This window comes from Chaetodon trifascialis, chromosome 3, assembly GCF_039877785.1.
Source record: "Chaetodon trifascialis isolate fChaTrf1 chromosome 3, fChaTrf1.hap1, whole genome shotgun sequence".
Classification (NCBI taxonomy): Eukaryota; Metazoa; Chordata; class Actinopteri; order Chaetodontiformes; family Chaetodontidae; genus Chaetodon; species Chaetodon trifascialis.
In genome coordinates this window covers 15,439,556-15,455,354 of record NC_092058.1, presented here as the reverse complement: position 1 = coordinate 15,455,354, position 15,799 = coordinate 15,439,556, and the positions used below count along the sequence as shown (strand labels likewise).

At 40.9% G+C, this 15,799-nt stretch overlaps 2 protein-coding genes across 3 annotated transcripts; both read left to right on the top strand.

The window, feature by feature from the left end:
• The first annotated feature begins 849 nt into the window (after positions 1-849).
• On the top strand, positions 850-5,369 carry LOC139329539 (MICOS complex subunit Mic10-like). The gene is made up of 4 exons (XM_070959921.1): positions 850-917; positions 4,877-4,924; positions 4,998-5,107; positions 5,201-5,369. The coding sequence occupies exons 1-4, from the start codon at positions 857-859 to the stop codon at positions 5,207-5,209; spliced, it is 228 nt and encodes a 75-aa protein (XP_070816022.1). The 5' UTR covers positions 850-856; the 3' UTR covers positions 5,210-5,369.
• A 648-nt stretch (positions 5,370-6,017) lies between these two features.
• On the top strand, positions 6,018-13,655 carry nbl1 (NBL1, DAN family BMP antagonist). Of its 2 annotated transcripts, XM_070959919.1 has the most exons (5): positions 6,018-6,123; positions 8,432-8,564; positions 9,895-10,075; positions 11,572-11,683; positions 13,020-13,655. In XM_070959919.1, exons 2-5 carry the CDS (start codon positions 8,555-8,557, stop codon positions 13,299-13,301), a joined length of 585 nt encoding a protein of 194 aa, XP_070816020.1. In that variant the 5' UTR covers positions 6,018-6,123; positions 8,432-8,554; the 3' UTR covers positions 13,302-13,655. The 2 variants fall into 2 exon arrangements, with proteins under 2 accessions (XP_070816020.1, XP_070816019.1); XM_070959918.1 differs by lacking the exon at positions 6,018-6,123 and having other exon boundaries at positions 8,098-8,564.
• The last annotated feature ends 2,144 nt before the right edge of the window (positions 13,656-15,799 follow it).

Genomic DNA, 15,799 nt, shown 5'->3' with positions numbered 1-15,799 from the left:
GCATATTATTGATTGTGTGTGGGAAGCAGCAGTTTAGCTTCCAGCATCTAGTGTGCTGGAAGTTCAGAAGAGGAGGAGAAATTCAGCAACAATCCCAAAACTGGTTAGTGTTACTATGAACAAAACAAGTGAGAAATTAGATATGTCTTGGACTAAAAGGAGGTGAGACCCATTTTTATTCCCAAAATATGCCTAGATTATCTTCCAGCCAAAATATATTCTAAGAAAGAAAGCTAGTATTCTCAAACATACTATCACTGCCTGTGTTAGCATTAAACAGGAACTGCCAGTCATCTGCTCCCTAGCTGATGTGCAACACTTGAGTGCGCATGCATCATTTCCTGTGTGTATACTATACATATGGGTGGGATGGGGGTGGCACTTCCACCAGCAGTGAAAACTATCAAGAAGCTGTAATATACAGGGAGACCTTTATCACATATATTGGATAGTCTACTGTAATGACACCAAGGAAAATTATAAAAAGTATTTTTGAATAAGGATAAGAAAAAAGATTAACATATTAAAAATAATGCCACAGTGAAGTGAGGGGGCCTACGGTAGAATTTCTGATTTCTATAAGCTATAAGCTTTCTGAACAGGAAGGTAACAAATCAAGTTGTATGTCCTCACATATCCTATTAATTGATTGATTCGTAAGATATCACAAAGTGATGTACACTCTGTGTAAATGTCAGGAGCTGAATAGCAAAAACGGAAAAATAAAAAGGTGTATATCGATTTTAAATCATCTGAAACCTGTGAGCGAAGGAGCGCAGTGGCGGAGGTGCGGTGACTTCATGTGACTTTACACTTCTCTCGCGAGATTTTGTGGACTTTCTTGACAGTTGAAAACATGGCGGACGAACATGGACGGAAATGGGACCGGTGTCTTGCCGATACAGCCGTGAAAACAGGTTAAAGTCTTTTCATACGTGAAATGTAATTAATCTAACGCTGTCATTAAGCATGCTGTAGTATATTACACACGGTTAATAAGCTGCGCCACAGGTCAAGGCTGCAGTTTAGGTCCTTTTCTGACGGACGTTTGTGTGACCATGTCCGGACAGTTTACTAAGGTCAACTTTAAACTTGTCCGCTGAATGGGTAAAACTGATAGTTGCAGGAACATTGTGATTAAAGAAGACCAAATAGGACACAAGCTGGAGTGTGTGATTTGATTAAATCAAATGGACACTGAAACTGATTCTCCTGATTCCCAGGCTCTCATCTCACCCCCTCCTCTCTCGATTACCCACAGCTTAACTCAGCATTTTACAGTTAAATACCAGTAAGGATCATAACGATCCTGCTCTGGTGTTGATGTTTTCTGGTCCTTAAAACTGAAGCATGTCTTAAAGGGCTTTGCAAATGTAAACCTACAGGGAACAAAACAACAGAAGCACCTGATCTGTTGAGACTTTCATACCACATCCACACTAAGATCAAACTCTGGGCACTCTCAGACCGAATGAGCATAAAATGAGGATTTAATCCTGTTTTCTCAATGTGAGGAAAGAATAATGACATCAGCTGTGCTGTGTGATCAGCTGTGTGATTGTCATACAGAAAATAGCTTTAAACCAGTGTTAGTGATGGTTTACTTGTGACAAAAGTTCCCATTTGTTAAAGCACTCCTTGATTTTTATTTTACTTAATATGATGTTATGATTTCTGTGTCCTTTCTACTTATACGTATCAGTCTTTGCAACACTTCAGGCAGCAACTGGGAAGTAAAAATAATATATTGACCTATAAAATTTGAAGTACCTTCATGGGCTTTGATCCAGGAATGAATGAACATTAAATCATTCTAATCAAAATTATTTACCCAAAGGTAACCTAAGAAATTAGCATGGCAAGAAGTGGACAAACACCCTACAAGGCTGATCAACAAATAAAGTCTAAATTCACAACTATATTTGAGATATTTTGCTAAATGTGGCCCATCAGTAGCCGCAAAAGAGTCTGTCTTCTGTCTGTTGCCTTTTCATTGTTCTACAGTTACCCCACAATGAAAACAGCAAACATGTAACAACAGTTACTTTAATTTCAATTTAATAGTTGTTAATTTTATGACAAACAATTCACAAGAGACATGTTTAAGACCATAATATTCTAATCAATCGATGTTTTGTTTTTCCTCTGGCAGCTCTGGCCTTCACTCACTCAGTCAGATCTGATGAAACAACACTGTCTTTCAGTGTTGGGTACATCACCACAGGGTCTTTATGCAGGAGTTTATCTGTGGTATTTGAAACTGTGTTGGTCCAGCACTCAAATACTTCGACTAGAAAACAGTCTGTCCCAAAAGACACTTAATGTTGTCAGCTTCGGCACAGTACAACATGTTTCTTGCTGTGAGGAAAAACATCTGCATTGTGGCATTTCTTTGAGCTCACTCTGTGTAGTGAACTGCCAGCTGTGCCATGGTGTCTCTAGTCGCCACAGAAACTCTGCAGCACATGTTCTGCTCAGGGGGGCTTAACTTTCTACGGTTAGTCAGGAAGATATTGTTTCGCCTCTTTTGTGTGCCATTGTGTAGCGACTCTTTACTTTTTAATTCAAAGAAATATTAATTTTGACAGATTTTTAGAATTAGCCTAATACAAGACAACCACATAAGAGGTCGGTATCCTGTGGTGCCTTTACACTGTATTTTATATGAAATGCCACAGATTCAGATTGTGTGGTAAGAGTTAAATCCACTTTCTTGCAACAAGTTGCATTGCATTGATGGTTGGGAGGAGACAATTAACAGTATCCTCTTCATAACAGGAAACAGTAGTGTTCCTGGAAAAATGGTATTTTATTTGAGGAAGTAGTAAACAATATTGGAGTGAGACAGAGCAGTAATAGTTTTCACTGCAGTCTCCTTTGTTTCTCTTAATCAGTTGATATTTGAAGCTTCAGTGCAACAGAAGCAACTTGGCTGTGATGGAACAAGCTAGAAATGACTGCAGCTACGTTTCAGGAAAGATTATTGTTATAATTCATTGTATGTTTGGTATTGTTTCCACCTAATACTGACCTGTAATGCTGCCTTGTTGTCTGTGCATTGTCAAAGTCACTTCAAAATGGTCCTTTATTGACTGGTATACACAATTCTGACCAAGCTTTTTTTTTTTTTTTTTTGTCCCCTACAAAATCATTTGCTGTTTAGCACAAAACACAAAGTAAAGCTGAGGTTGATGGGAATGTCATTAGTTACTCATCATAAAAGTGTTGCTCAAATTTACATTTTAACCTCATGATGGCACTAGATATAATGTCACAGCTCTACATTTTTAAACATTATTCTGAGCGCACGATGAATGTGTGTACCAAATTTAATGCCAATCCATCTTGTAGTTGTTGAGACATTCTCTCAAACCCACAAATGTCAACATGTGGTAACACTTGAGGAAAAGTTGAAAATCAACAAAGTCAGTAGGATTCATCCTCTGGGGACCATGAATGTTTTTAGAAAACAGCATGGAAATCCATCCAGTAGATGTTGAAATAGATCAGTCAGGACCAAAGTGGTGTGACTGCCATGCCAAGAAACATTCCTCCAGCATGGCTGCACAATTACAAGAAAAGTATTTATATTACTTGACAGTGATGACTGTCACCAGTCATGTTCTGTACGATCATTTCTTTCAGTGTCTCCTCCTCAGTGCTGTCACAGTCACTTTAAATTTGCAATGTTGCGCAAAAGCTGTACCAGACTTTTACGACTCAAGCTGTATTTTTAATTAAATTCACAAAATGACTGTGATTGAAAATGATTGCCTTTATTGATGCCATTTCTAGAAAATATTTGAAATAATGAACAAATGAATAACAATACATTTAACCAGCTCTGGACTTTATTTTCTGGCAGAGCCTACTGTGTATTTTCTGGCCTGCAGGTCAAAAGTATATTTCATTCCACTCCAGCACAAATGTTTTTGTTCTAATCTATCCCCTTTGGAGATGTCCAGACAAAGAGAAAGGATGCCAAAATGAGATGCTAATCTGCCCAATATTTTGCCAGTGCTTTTGCTGTATTACTGTCAGTGGAAAATCAGAGGCTTCAGAAATGCTCTGGCTGAAGAGCAAAGAGAGACTGAGGGAGGACCTTAAGTCTGTGCTTGAAATGAACACAGAGGGACAATGATTTGTTGTTGATACGTACTGATAATGAGGGTGTTCAGGATCTTTTGTGGTCTTGTTTGACATTTGTAAGTTGTGCAATAGAGAACAGTCTGAGGGTTCTGGTTCAGGCAGATCGGTCATGCTGCATAGCTCCCTGAATCCAATTAAGAGTCGGAGGGGCCCAAATGGCTGTTTTTATGTGTTTTCTGTGTTGGCTGGCCTGCTGTTGGGTGTGGCGTGGCCTGCAGCGAGGTGAAGTTAAGCACACAAACACATTCCTCATCAAGATCCTGCTCTGGTCTGAATGCCTCTAACAGCTCAGCCAACTTTTATGCCAGTGACCAACCTTCAGCTTGACTGGGTCATGACATCGCTTACCTGCATATGTATGCACTCTTTGACCCATCACCTCTCCTGCCCCCTGCCTCATGGACACTGTTGTTGCTCCTTTTAGCTCATTTCCCCCCCTCTCTTGTACCCCTTTTATTGTTTTCTTTCTTTCTTGGAAGGCTTTCTGCTTTTTCTCCCCCTCTCTTTTTCTAATAAGCAGTGTCTTGCTAACTTGCACTATTTACCAAGTCTTGCATCAAACATAATAGTGGCACCCCACTGACCTCATTAGAACAGATTTACATCTATGCTAGCCAGTTTCTGTACTGGATCAAACATTATCACATTGCGTCAGCGCTTAAGTCAAACCATTTGAGTGTGTACTTTAATCACGTCACTCATACTTTCTTTCTCTTCCTCTTTGCAGTAACTGGCCTCGGTGTGGGCATTGTTTTCTCCGTCCTCTTCTTCAAACGTAAGTGCTCATTTTTAAGGCAAATGCGGGATTTTTTTGTAAGCACATATCTGAAAATGTTTTTCTGCCCCAGGTCGCACATGGCCTGTCTCACTTGGTTCAGGTTTGGGACTGGGCATGGGATTGGCCAATTGCCAGCATGACTTGAGGTCACCATACATGATTCATGGCCGCATGGTTAAGGTGAGTGTAAGGTGTAAAATGTATTGGTTTTCTAGAGGTTTTGGACATGCTAACACATCATGCTACATGATTTTTGTCTGTGCTCATGTACAGGACCAGTAGTGAAGGACTAAAGATGAGGACGATTTGCCATGAAGTTTCTCATCCGCTTTTCTGTCGCCCTTGTTTGCTCATTTCTGTCCTGGAACTAATGTCCAACGATACCCACATTGTGTTTATCAAAGAGCAGTCAGTGTATATTTAATAAAGTAATTATGTCAAACTGTCTTTCTCCGTTTTTCTGTGTGCATGTTAGAAAAGAATGAAATGTGGTTTTGGGGGTGGGAGGTAATTTTGTGTGTTAATGAGCTGGGAGACTCGAACTCCTGCTGTTTTGGAATGAGGGCCAGGTTCAGCATCTGCAGCCCTGTTAGAGAGTGGGAGGAAGAAAAGTTGCACAGAATGATGGAGTAAAGGAAATAAGGTTTGTGGGAGACTAATACTTGTGTTGAAAGAGACTTTGAAAAAAGCAAAGTTATGTTTGCATGCATTAGTTTGACACAAACGTTGTCTTATACGCTGTATTAACAACCACTTTTATTGCATGTGGGTTTCTTTGAATACCATGAATGGGTAGATTCCTTTCTGTAGACAGAGACATTACCCAGTCTGATCTCCACTCATGCTAGACCAAGCATTTGCACAGCATTTCATGGTTTTTAGTTCTGTTTTAAATTGTGTGAGTCTGTGTTTGCTGTGACTGTGTTTTCAGCATAGAGAGCTGGAAAAGCACTAACCTCCATATTAAGAATAATCTCCTACGTCTTGTACATTCATTGGGCGTGTGTCTGTTTGGCGAGATTGTTTTTGTGATTGATCACTTGTGTGTGGTTGGATGGGCCTGCTAGGAGAGGAGAGGGATTGTTTGTGTGAGCGTGTGCACATGCACACATTTATCCAGCCCCCTGGTGAAGCAGAATCCGTGGAATGCAGAGGAATGCCATTTCTGGACTGGAGCTTGGTCTTATTACAAACAGGTGAGTCCTGCACTTTGCACTCTGAACATAACACATGGATTACACTTCCACATCAAAGGAAACACTGGTGCATGCACACTGTCTCTGTTACACACAAGCTCACATTTTTTCCTCTCCATCACAGTAACATTTTTCTCATGTCAAATTAAGCCATGTCACTCGTCCCCTGTCCATTAAAATATTTGTTTGCAAGTGAAGCGTGAAAGCGATAGGGGTGCCTATGGACACAAGGCAGGCTGAACACCTGTATGCAAGGCTGCACTGGTACGATGAGGTGCAGGAATGGGGTGTGTGTGTGTGTGTGTGTGTGTTGTGTGGAAGGGTGAGGGGGACCAGTGACACAGCTGAGGTGTAATAGGACAGCCAAAACCCAGAGGCCTTACCTGTCTGTGCCTGTCTGAAAACTTCTTTGTGATGAATCATAAGTACAGGACTATTAATGCCACTTAATCACATTTGCTCATCTAGTGTCTCAAAACTGTTCAGTCAGGGTTGTTGAATGTCTGGCATGAAATATATGACCAGACATGCCATGTGTGCAGCTGCATGGCTGCAGCTCGGTAGCTGCTGCTGCTGCTGCTGCTGCTGCTGCTGATGTTACCTTAAAAAGCCAACGAGCCTGGAATTTAAATAAGCAGATTTAGCAAAGTGCTCTACTTGAGGACAATTTTGAAGCACATGTACTTTTCATTGCGTTTTGTGCAACTCTGTCATTTTCAGATGGAAATATTGTACTTACTTGCTCCACTACAGCACATTTACAGCTGTAGTTATTATATACTTCTTTGTAGATAAAGATACATACGAAACATAGCTCATGAAATATGATGCATTACTGTAGTTAAAACTGCCCATGAGTACGCTCTGGCCACATGAAGTAGCGAGACTTGGCAGTCAAACCAATGGTGAAGGAAGTATTCAGATCTTTTACTTAAGTAGGGATGTAAAAATGTAGCAACACCATACTGTAAAAATACTTACATCATTCATACATCATTACTGGAGTATTAATGTGTAAGTAGAATTTCACTGCTGTAGTTGGTCGACGTGGAGTTCATTTTAACTCATATACTGTCAGGTAATTTAATGTGTAACATTGCATCATATTTTAGAATCTGATCATGTGTTTTTGTCTGTAAAATCTTAATTTGTAAAACAGTCAAATAAAATCAGCAAAACATACAATACATGCCCCTTAAATGTAGTATTTTAAGTATCTTATATTTGTACTTGAATAAACATACCTACACAAGTCTATATAATGCTTACTTGACACACTTTTTTTTTTGCTTCATATGCTTTTGGGCTTCTTCCAGTTAATGAAAGTTTTGCATTTTATATGGGAGTGCAGCTAATTTGACACGGTATTGTGTATATTGGCTAGTCTTCCCTGTGAATACTTCTTCCTCCACAGAGTGCTGATGTCAGTAGTTTTGAGTCAGAGAAGACACAGACAGTTGCCAGTCGCTGACTTGGTCATCATATTCAAAAGCCTAAAAAGCCCCTTATTCCCATTTAAATAGGATTGTAAAGGAGTCCACTCAGCAAAACCAGGGAACATGATGCCTTTCAGCGAGTCATAAGTCTGTCAGAGGTTTCACTGCAGACATTTGAGGGCCCTTAATCACATCAAGTTGTCATGAGTTTATGGTTAAGTAATCTGCAATGCAATTACAGCTGCTTTTGATGCTGAGGAAAGTGTTAAAGAAAGTGTATCAGAGCATATATTCACATCTGTTTCCCAGTTGTACTGCATTATCATACCATTAATACTTTACAAATCTAAAAACCCATCATGTTAGTAAAGTAATGCCAGATGTATCTGCAGAGTTAACACATGACTGTAAATATGCCCTATTTTTGTAATCTTGTTCTATTTGCCTTTCTGTCCTGTAAATCTGATCTTCGGTCTCGCCTCGCTCCAACTTAGGCAAACATTTGAACCCTTCCCAAGAGTTTCCCTCCCTCCCCGTTTTCCTTCGTCCAGAAACGGCACAGCAGGACCCCCGTCTGAGGGCTCCGCCGCGCCTAACCCCTGCTCCGCAGTTTTACAACAAAAGGCAACGACTTTGAAAGTGTTCTTCAGCGGAGTTACACGGGAATTTAACTCTGGACGGGAAGAGAACAAAGGGGAGGGACACTCTGAGCTGATGGACTCGGAGATGAGATAGCGCTCATAACCGACCCCATCTCCCCATCCTTCCCCGGCGGACGGACGGCTCCTTTTCTTTCCGGATGATGTAACTGTTTTATGACAGACTGGGCTCGGACTGATCACAAATTGCTCATATTTCCCTTTAATTGTCAGCTCACGGTGATATCGGACGCGAAGCCGCATCTTCTGCTTGTTGGAGTCCGTGTCCAGGTTTCGGTGAGGGGGTTCAGCTCTGCGGGACGTTGCGCAGTGCTCTACTGGCTGTTCCCCGGGTCGATGAGCGGCGGTAAGTGTGTCAACTACGAACGCTGTCGGGGCTCGTTACTCAGAAAGTACTTCAGTTTGAAAAATAAGGTTGTCAGTACTCCTGTAACTGTAGTTACTCACCCTCCGCAAGCTGCCTCCTAACACCTTACGGTACTTTTTCCGCTGGCTCGGTTAACGCGCTTTTCATCCGTTTGTTAGCCTGCGACACTTGTTTAAAATGACGGTCGCGACTTCTTTTACCGTCCGAAGTAACTCGAGGTAAAAAAAAAAAAATCAAAAAAACAAAAAACGTGATCGTGCCGGTGAAAAACCGGGGAAAGGGTTTAAATTTCTGCGGTGAATAAAAGAAATCCAGAAAATGAAGTTTTAAGTCTTGACGAGCCGTTTAGCGGATTTTGATAGAAGTAACGTTCACTGACTGTAACGCGCGTGACGTTTACTGTTACAGCAAAGTGAGAGAGACTGCAGTAACACACTATTCAAATCCACATTTAATCGTTTGATTATTTAAAATGTCTGCGACAAATAGCCAGTTTGTCAACACACGATACAAGCGTTACTGTGTTTGTAACAGTAACTAAACAGCTACTGTAACGCGAATATCCACTGAGTGCTCAGTCTGGGTTTAAAGCAAGTAGCCTGAACTCTTAAAGCCTGTCAAAAAAGACAGATATGTATTAACTCGAGTCCCTCCTCCTCTTAGCAACTCCTTTATCTTTTATATATATATTGAAGTCTATGTAAAATCTCAGGAGTGCTCTGCTGATTCTTGAAGACAAGGCTGTTTGTGTCAGAGGCATATGGAGGTGCTGAAAAGTGTGTGAAGGAGTCGACGTGGGTGACCACTGGACACTCTTTTATAAGCAGCAAGAGAAAACCGTTTTCTAGGTTGTAAATGACGTGACTCACTGAGGCATTTTTAAAGAAGAGAGTGAAAGGGAGCAGAGGAGAAACTTGGTGCTAGAGTCAGGTGGTGTGGAGCAGATATCTACCTCCCTCCTCCATTGCATTGTCTTGTTTGGAATCATATGAACCTCATATAATGTCCTCTGTGCAGCTGGTGATTCAGATAGTTCAGAAGTTGTCTCTTTAAATGATTCAAATGAGCCAAACATCATAGCTGGACAATATCTGAAGCCCAGGGAACCTCTGGGTTTCAAGCTGCTAAATCACCAGGAAGTTGTCAATCCACATCTGCAGGGATATGCAAACTGTAAAACCAGACAATGGCTCACCAGCAGACACCCAAACACATCCAGAGATTTTGGGACTGCTCCTCTGAGTGTGTGGTTTTTGTCTGGAACAAGGTTAACGGAGCGGGAACACGCTGTGGTTTTCTGCCCCTTTAGGTGCAGTCATGTGGCAGAGGATTCAGATTTGCTGCGCACTGTTTGCACTGTATTCAGCGGCACCGCCTGCACACATCAACCGCCTGGCGCTGTTCCCTGACAAGAGCGCCTGGTGCGAAGCCAAGAACATCACACAGATAGTTGGGCACACGGGATGTCAGCCTCGCTCTATTCAAAACAGGTCAGGATGAAGGCCTTCTCTGTCTCTCCGTCTATCTGACAATCTCTCAGTGCAGATGAAAAACATAATGTACACATGTCAATAAGTTGCATCCTCACAGTCATGCCTCATGCAGTTCGTATGGCACACTCAGGATGGCACTGTCACTGCTGTACCTAGTTAAATGCATCTTCAACCCAAAGTTCCACATTCTTGTGATTTTTATGACAAATATATATTTTAAGTTATTACCAACCATCAATCTAAGTGTGCAGAGACTTCTAACATGAAATGATCTAAATCAGTGTTTCTCAATTCCAGTCAAATGAGTGGCTCGTTATCAGGCCACTGCAGAGTTGGACGACGAGCTGATCATTTGAATCAGGTGTGGTGGAGGAGGGAAACATCTAAAACATGCAGGGCAGGGGGAGAAGGGAAGGGATTGAGAAACACTGATCTAAACACTGATCTAAAGGTTGCATTTAAAAATCAAAGATTATTTTGAAAACTGCAGATGACATGATATTAGAGGACACTGGTAAAATTCATGTGTTCCTTATTGTCAACAAATTCCATGAAAAGACCAAAACCAACAATGTGTGTCTGTCTTGCTGTCTGACTTTCCTAAACTGAAGATGTAAATCTTTAATAAGTGGGTTGTGCATATATACTTGCATTTTAAAGAAAGGTTACAGGAAAATAAACAGCACAAATAAAACACCTTAGCAACAATACTCAAACAGGAATAAGCAGTGCATTCATTGGGATCCATATTCCACTGCTGACTTGTTGCTTGAGTGAGTCTTTACAGCAGCGGGACAGTGCCTGTGGGACTGGAAATAAACTTAAGCTCCCATGTTCATGTGAATGAAGGAACATGTCACCCAGTGCAACAGTGTTGCTCAGTGATGTGTTTTTAATTGTTTTTTGGAAAGCTATGGAGGAATAAGCTATGTCAGGCTTTGGGCAACACAGAACATGCTTGTTAGAAGGATCACTTCATTGTTTGTTGTGTTCTTTGAATTGTATTTGTTGACAAAAACTCAGAATAGCACCAGACTTATCCTTTATGTAAGTACCTGATCTGTAGTCGCAGGATAAAACATGCATATAAATCACTGTGGCTCTCACAAACAGTTTCTGTACTGCATTCAACATACTTGATTGAAAGAGAACAGTTGGGTTTTTAGTTCATTATTCTAGAGAAGTTCAAACAGGAAGCACTGATATGAATTCTTCTCTGAGCTGCAACCCCCACAGTGAAATAAGGACAGGTTTTGTTTATGCTTCCCATGTTTGATATGTATTTGGGGAAGGACACATTGTCCTCATAGCAATCATGATTTACACTGATGATCAGAAGCTGACCAGTGATTTACTGAACATTTCTGAACAACAAGTCTCTATTTTGTGATTGTGCATGAGGCTACCAGGCACCCACAGCTCTTTTCTTATGCCGTGCAGTTGAATCAAGCATGTCGACATAATGAAAATAATGCACTCTGTCCTCCTTGCAGAGCTTGTCTGGGACAGTGTTTCAGTTACAGCGTCCCCAACACATTCCCACAGTCAACTGAGTCTCTGGTGCACTGTGACTCCTGCATGCCTGCCCAGACACAGTGGGAAGTGGTAAGAGTTATTGCACATTAGCTCATGTAGCAAGCACACACCAGCACTGACTGTCAAACTCACACACAAACCACAAGTTTCCAACGTGAAAGATGGCTATCACTGCTCACTGGTGCTGGAAAAAGAGCAGAAGAAAAAAACAGACATGGAGGGTTTTGAATAGGTTTTTGTCCCTATGAACCTTAAGCCTGTATTTTATATTCCTCTACCATTCATTGTCCCTCTTAGCCAGAAGGAATTCAGTCTTGCGACAACAAAGGCTTTGTAGTGAGGTGTATGTAGTTTGGAGAGCTGCCAGGTAGACTAGGCGGGTGGGACCACAGGTGAAGTCTCCTCATGTTTCAGTGGAAAATATTGTATCTTTTGGAGTGCACTGTTGTTACCTGATAGATTCATTCATTTTCTTACTATTTTCGTTGCACGAGAACGGCCAGACAAAGTGCATGTACGCTCTCACCTTTCTTCTAATTATCTGGAAATGGATGTTTATGTCTGTGGTTATGATTGTTGTTGCAGGACTTTAAACAAAATTCAGTCTGAAACAAAACAAAGTCAGCTCTCATGAAAGAGGATACTGCTTCATGCTGGTTTGGCACTTGTGGTTCATCTGGATAAAATAGCTGAATGATCATTTTCGGTGGTTAATGATAACAGTGAGGAGAAGCTGCGTGAGGTCTGGAGAGCTAGAGGAGCTTGTGCAATGCTGGAGTTTACAGGGGTTTGTGTATTTTCTTTGAGTTTTTTATTATTTTAGATTTTCCATGGATAGTACATCATGACAAAATACTTTTTTAGCATGGAAATACAGCTGTCTTTAACAAAGCTGAACCACAACACTAAGGAGTTAATGCACGCCTCCCCCCCCACACACACACACATACACACATCCATCCATCCATACATCCACATATAGCATACAAAAAAAGTAAAATTGGAATATAACCCATAGACCCTATCACCTATATAACCACTAATTCAATTATTAATTTTATTTATTCTTCAGAATTTTAATTTTGAATTAAATTTCAAAAGGAGATAGTATCTCACCTGTAGTGTTTTTAATTTGTTTTATTTACTTTATTTTGCAGTAGGGGAAATTAAAAAAAAAATATGTGTGAGTGTCTGTGTATCTATATGAATGTGAGCATGTTTGTGTGTAAATCTTTTTTAAAAAAAGATGGCAGGTCAAACCAAAAATAGAAACACAGTACATAACAAATGCGAGGATTTAAGACCATTGCCAAATATAGCCAAATCACAGCTCATTCGCTGTTAGGAGAAAATGCAGGTGTGCTGTAGGCCACTGAGAGGACGTGAACTGTGTGTGCCCAAACAGGTGACTCTGGAGTGCCCGGGCAGTGAGGAGTCTCCTCATGTGGATAAGCTGGTGGAGCGGATCTTCCACTGCAGCTGCCAGTCCTGCAGTAAGGAAGGTGCCCAGGAGGGGGCGGTGATGCAGCTCTATCCAGCAGACAACGTCCTGGACGCTCCCTCTTTATCTGACACCCTCAGCGGTGCTCAGTCTCACCCCCTGCCCCCTTCAGACACACACTCTAATAAGCATGCTCACCCACACACTGACCATCACACACTACCACACACATCAGACGGAGGTTAGGTCCGTGATTTGACTCTTTTTGTCTCTTTGCTCGCCTCGTCTGCCCTCTCTACTCTCCTCCACACTGCATCCTTTTTACCAATCTGTAGTATTGTAAAGGCACTTTGAAAATATAGCTTCACTTTGTGGTAAAATGTTTCTTTAAAGGCACAAACACACACACACACACACTCACAAAGTCATGCTATCAGATTACACTCTATTGTATATAAACTCGTACAAACACACCAGCCAAAGCACTCTTTTTGTTTGCTGACTAAACATGCATATGTGTGCATCCAGACATGACTATAGTCTGTTAATAAGCTGTACTTTTAATCTGCTTTAATGCAATAAATTCTATTGTTGTGGTAACTGCCCCTTTGTCTTTTTCTGTACAGAATTCATTTGTTTATTCAAGTGCTCATTAGCTCTCTCCTTGTCTGTCACAGTGAGTATCACAAGAAATGGAGCTGGAGCGAGTGTGTTTGTGCCGAACCAAAGAAATATCCACAGCCTCCTTTCCTTTTGCTGCGTGGGTTTGGGCCATGGCACATGGCATTGTTTTCTTTGATCAACAAAACGCCAGTCATGGACAAATATTTGATAGATGTTGGTGCCATGTAATGGAGCACAGAAGAGCTGCATGATGGGTAGAGACCCTGCTGTTCGATGCTTCATTGGCCTGAATCTGTTCTCACTGTGCCAGTGAGTTTAATGAGATGCTGTGATGGAAAGCCATGGGGAAAGTTTTACCCTGCTATTTTCACCTGTTATCCATGTCCATGTTATTCAAGATCGGAGAACCAGCTTTTAAAGCCCAGCTAAAGCCAATAACAAGCGGGTATCTAATACATCTAACAGGTCAGCTGAACAAGCAAGCAGGAAAATGTGTCTACGGACAAGCATACAATGATAAACAACATAATGTTTCTGATAATGAGTGAATAATCAATGAATATCTAATGTCTTAAAACAAACATTTTCTTTCAAGGAATCCCTACTTTCCCTATATTTATGTTATCTTGACAATAAATTGATTATGTAATACTGACTTGTGACTCATTACCGTAACAATGCTCATAGATAATAAATAAATGGATAGCATTCATCACATAACGACTCCATATCACAGATAGTAAAGGCGCTCTCATTGTAGACCATGGTGCTCATGTGCTGCTCATTGACCTGTAATGCCATGGCAACCTGCAGGATGCTGGATGCTAAATGGATGGTGAGTGACCTTGTACGTGGCTTGAGGCGGAGAGCGACAGAATCAGAGCTGCTGCACAAAGCTTGACAGGGTAGAGACGTCGTTCAGTTCACGGCCTGAACATCAGAGCCCATTTAGAAAAGAAAGGCTGGAGAACATTACTGAAGAACATAGTTTGAAGTGACTGCCAATAAATAAATGTGTGTCTGTGTTACATTAAGTTCAAAATGTTCTCAGACAGTCCAGCAGATGTCAGCAGATGTTACAGGTAGAGTCTTGAAAGGTTATGTGTAGCTTCCTTCTCAACTCATCAAAACCAAACAACACACAGACCAAGCAACAGCGTCTTCTGCTCCAGCCTCTGCAGCATCTCTCCGCCATCAGTCAGTCCCTCATCTCTATCTCTGCGTCCAGGCAGTATCTTTTCTTTCATTTCTCATCAGCTCTGTCCGATATCCTCCCATCTCTTTTCTCTTGTTCTGCGTAATTAAATTTGAACCGCGAAAGGTTGACTGTCTGTCTGTGCTGCAAAGCAAATCAATCACCCCCCTTATCTCACAGCCACATGGCTGACAATGCTCACAGACTGGTGAGAGGCAGACTGCAGAGGCAGAAATTCAGAGGGACATTTCTTAACATATCACAGCTTACTCAAACATCAACCAGTTTATCAAGCTCTGATTTAGTCTCTCTCCCTTTAAGCTTTTACTGTGTTTTGTTGTCACACTGACAGACTCATTTCTTTTACTTTGCACAAAACGCTTCTTTCTTTCTTTACATGTTTTCTCAAACAGTGTTGGATGATTTTGATGCAATTTTCATCTGTGGGAGAGTTACAGATGTGCATTCTTCTATCAGTTTAAGTGCATCATAATCTCATTTTCCTGAGATTTTTTAAAGCATTGTTATTTTAGCAATTATTTAAACAGACAAACTAATTCAAGATTACTAATTCTTTACATATCAATAAGAGCAACTTTTTGGTAACCAGGTTGTGACAAAATTCATTTTTAAGGCGCTTATTGCATCTGCTTGTTAACAATACATTTTAAAAGTTGACAATCCATTAAGAAGTTCTAATTGGTTCTCATTAAGCAGTCACTCATTTATCTCATTCATTTTTTTACAACAAAAATCTATCCACCCAAAAGTTGTGAAGTCTTACTTTTTAGTAAGTTGGTAAATTGATTGATAAATTGATTTTAGGAAGTTTTCTACAACCTCACAACCCAAAACTTGTTCCCAGTAATGCACAGCATATCTTATAAGTGGTGCATTAACCATTTGTACATGAAGTGATCAGCAG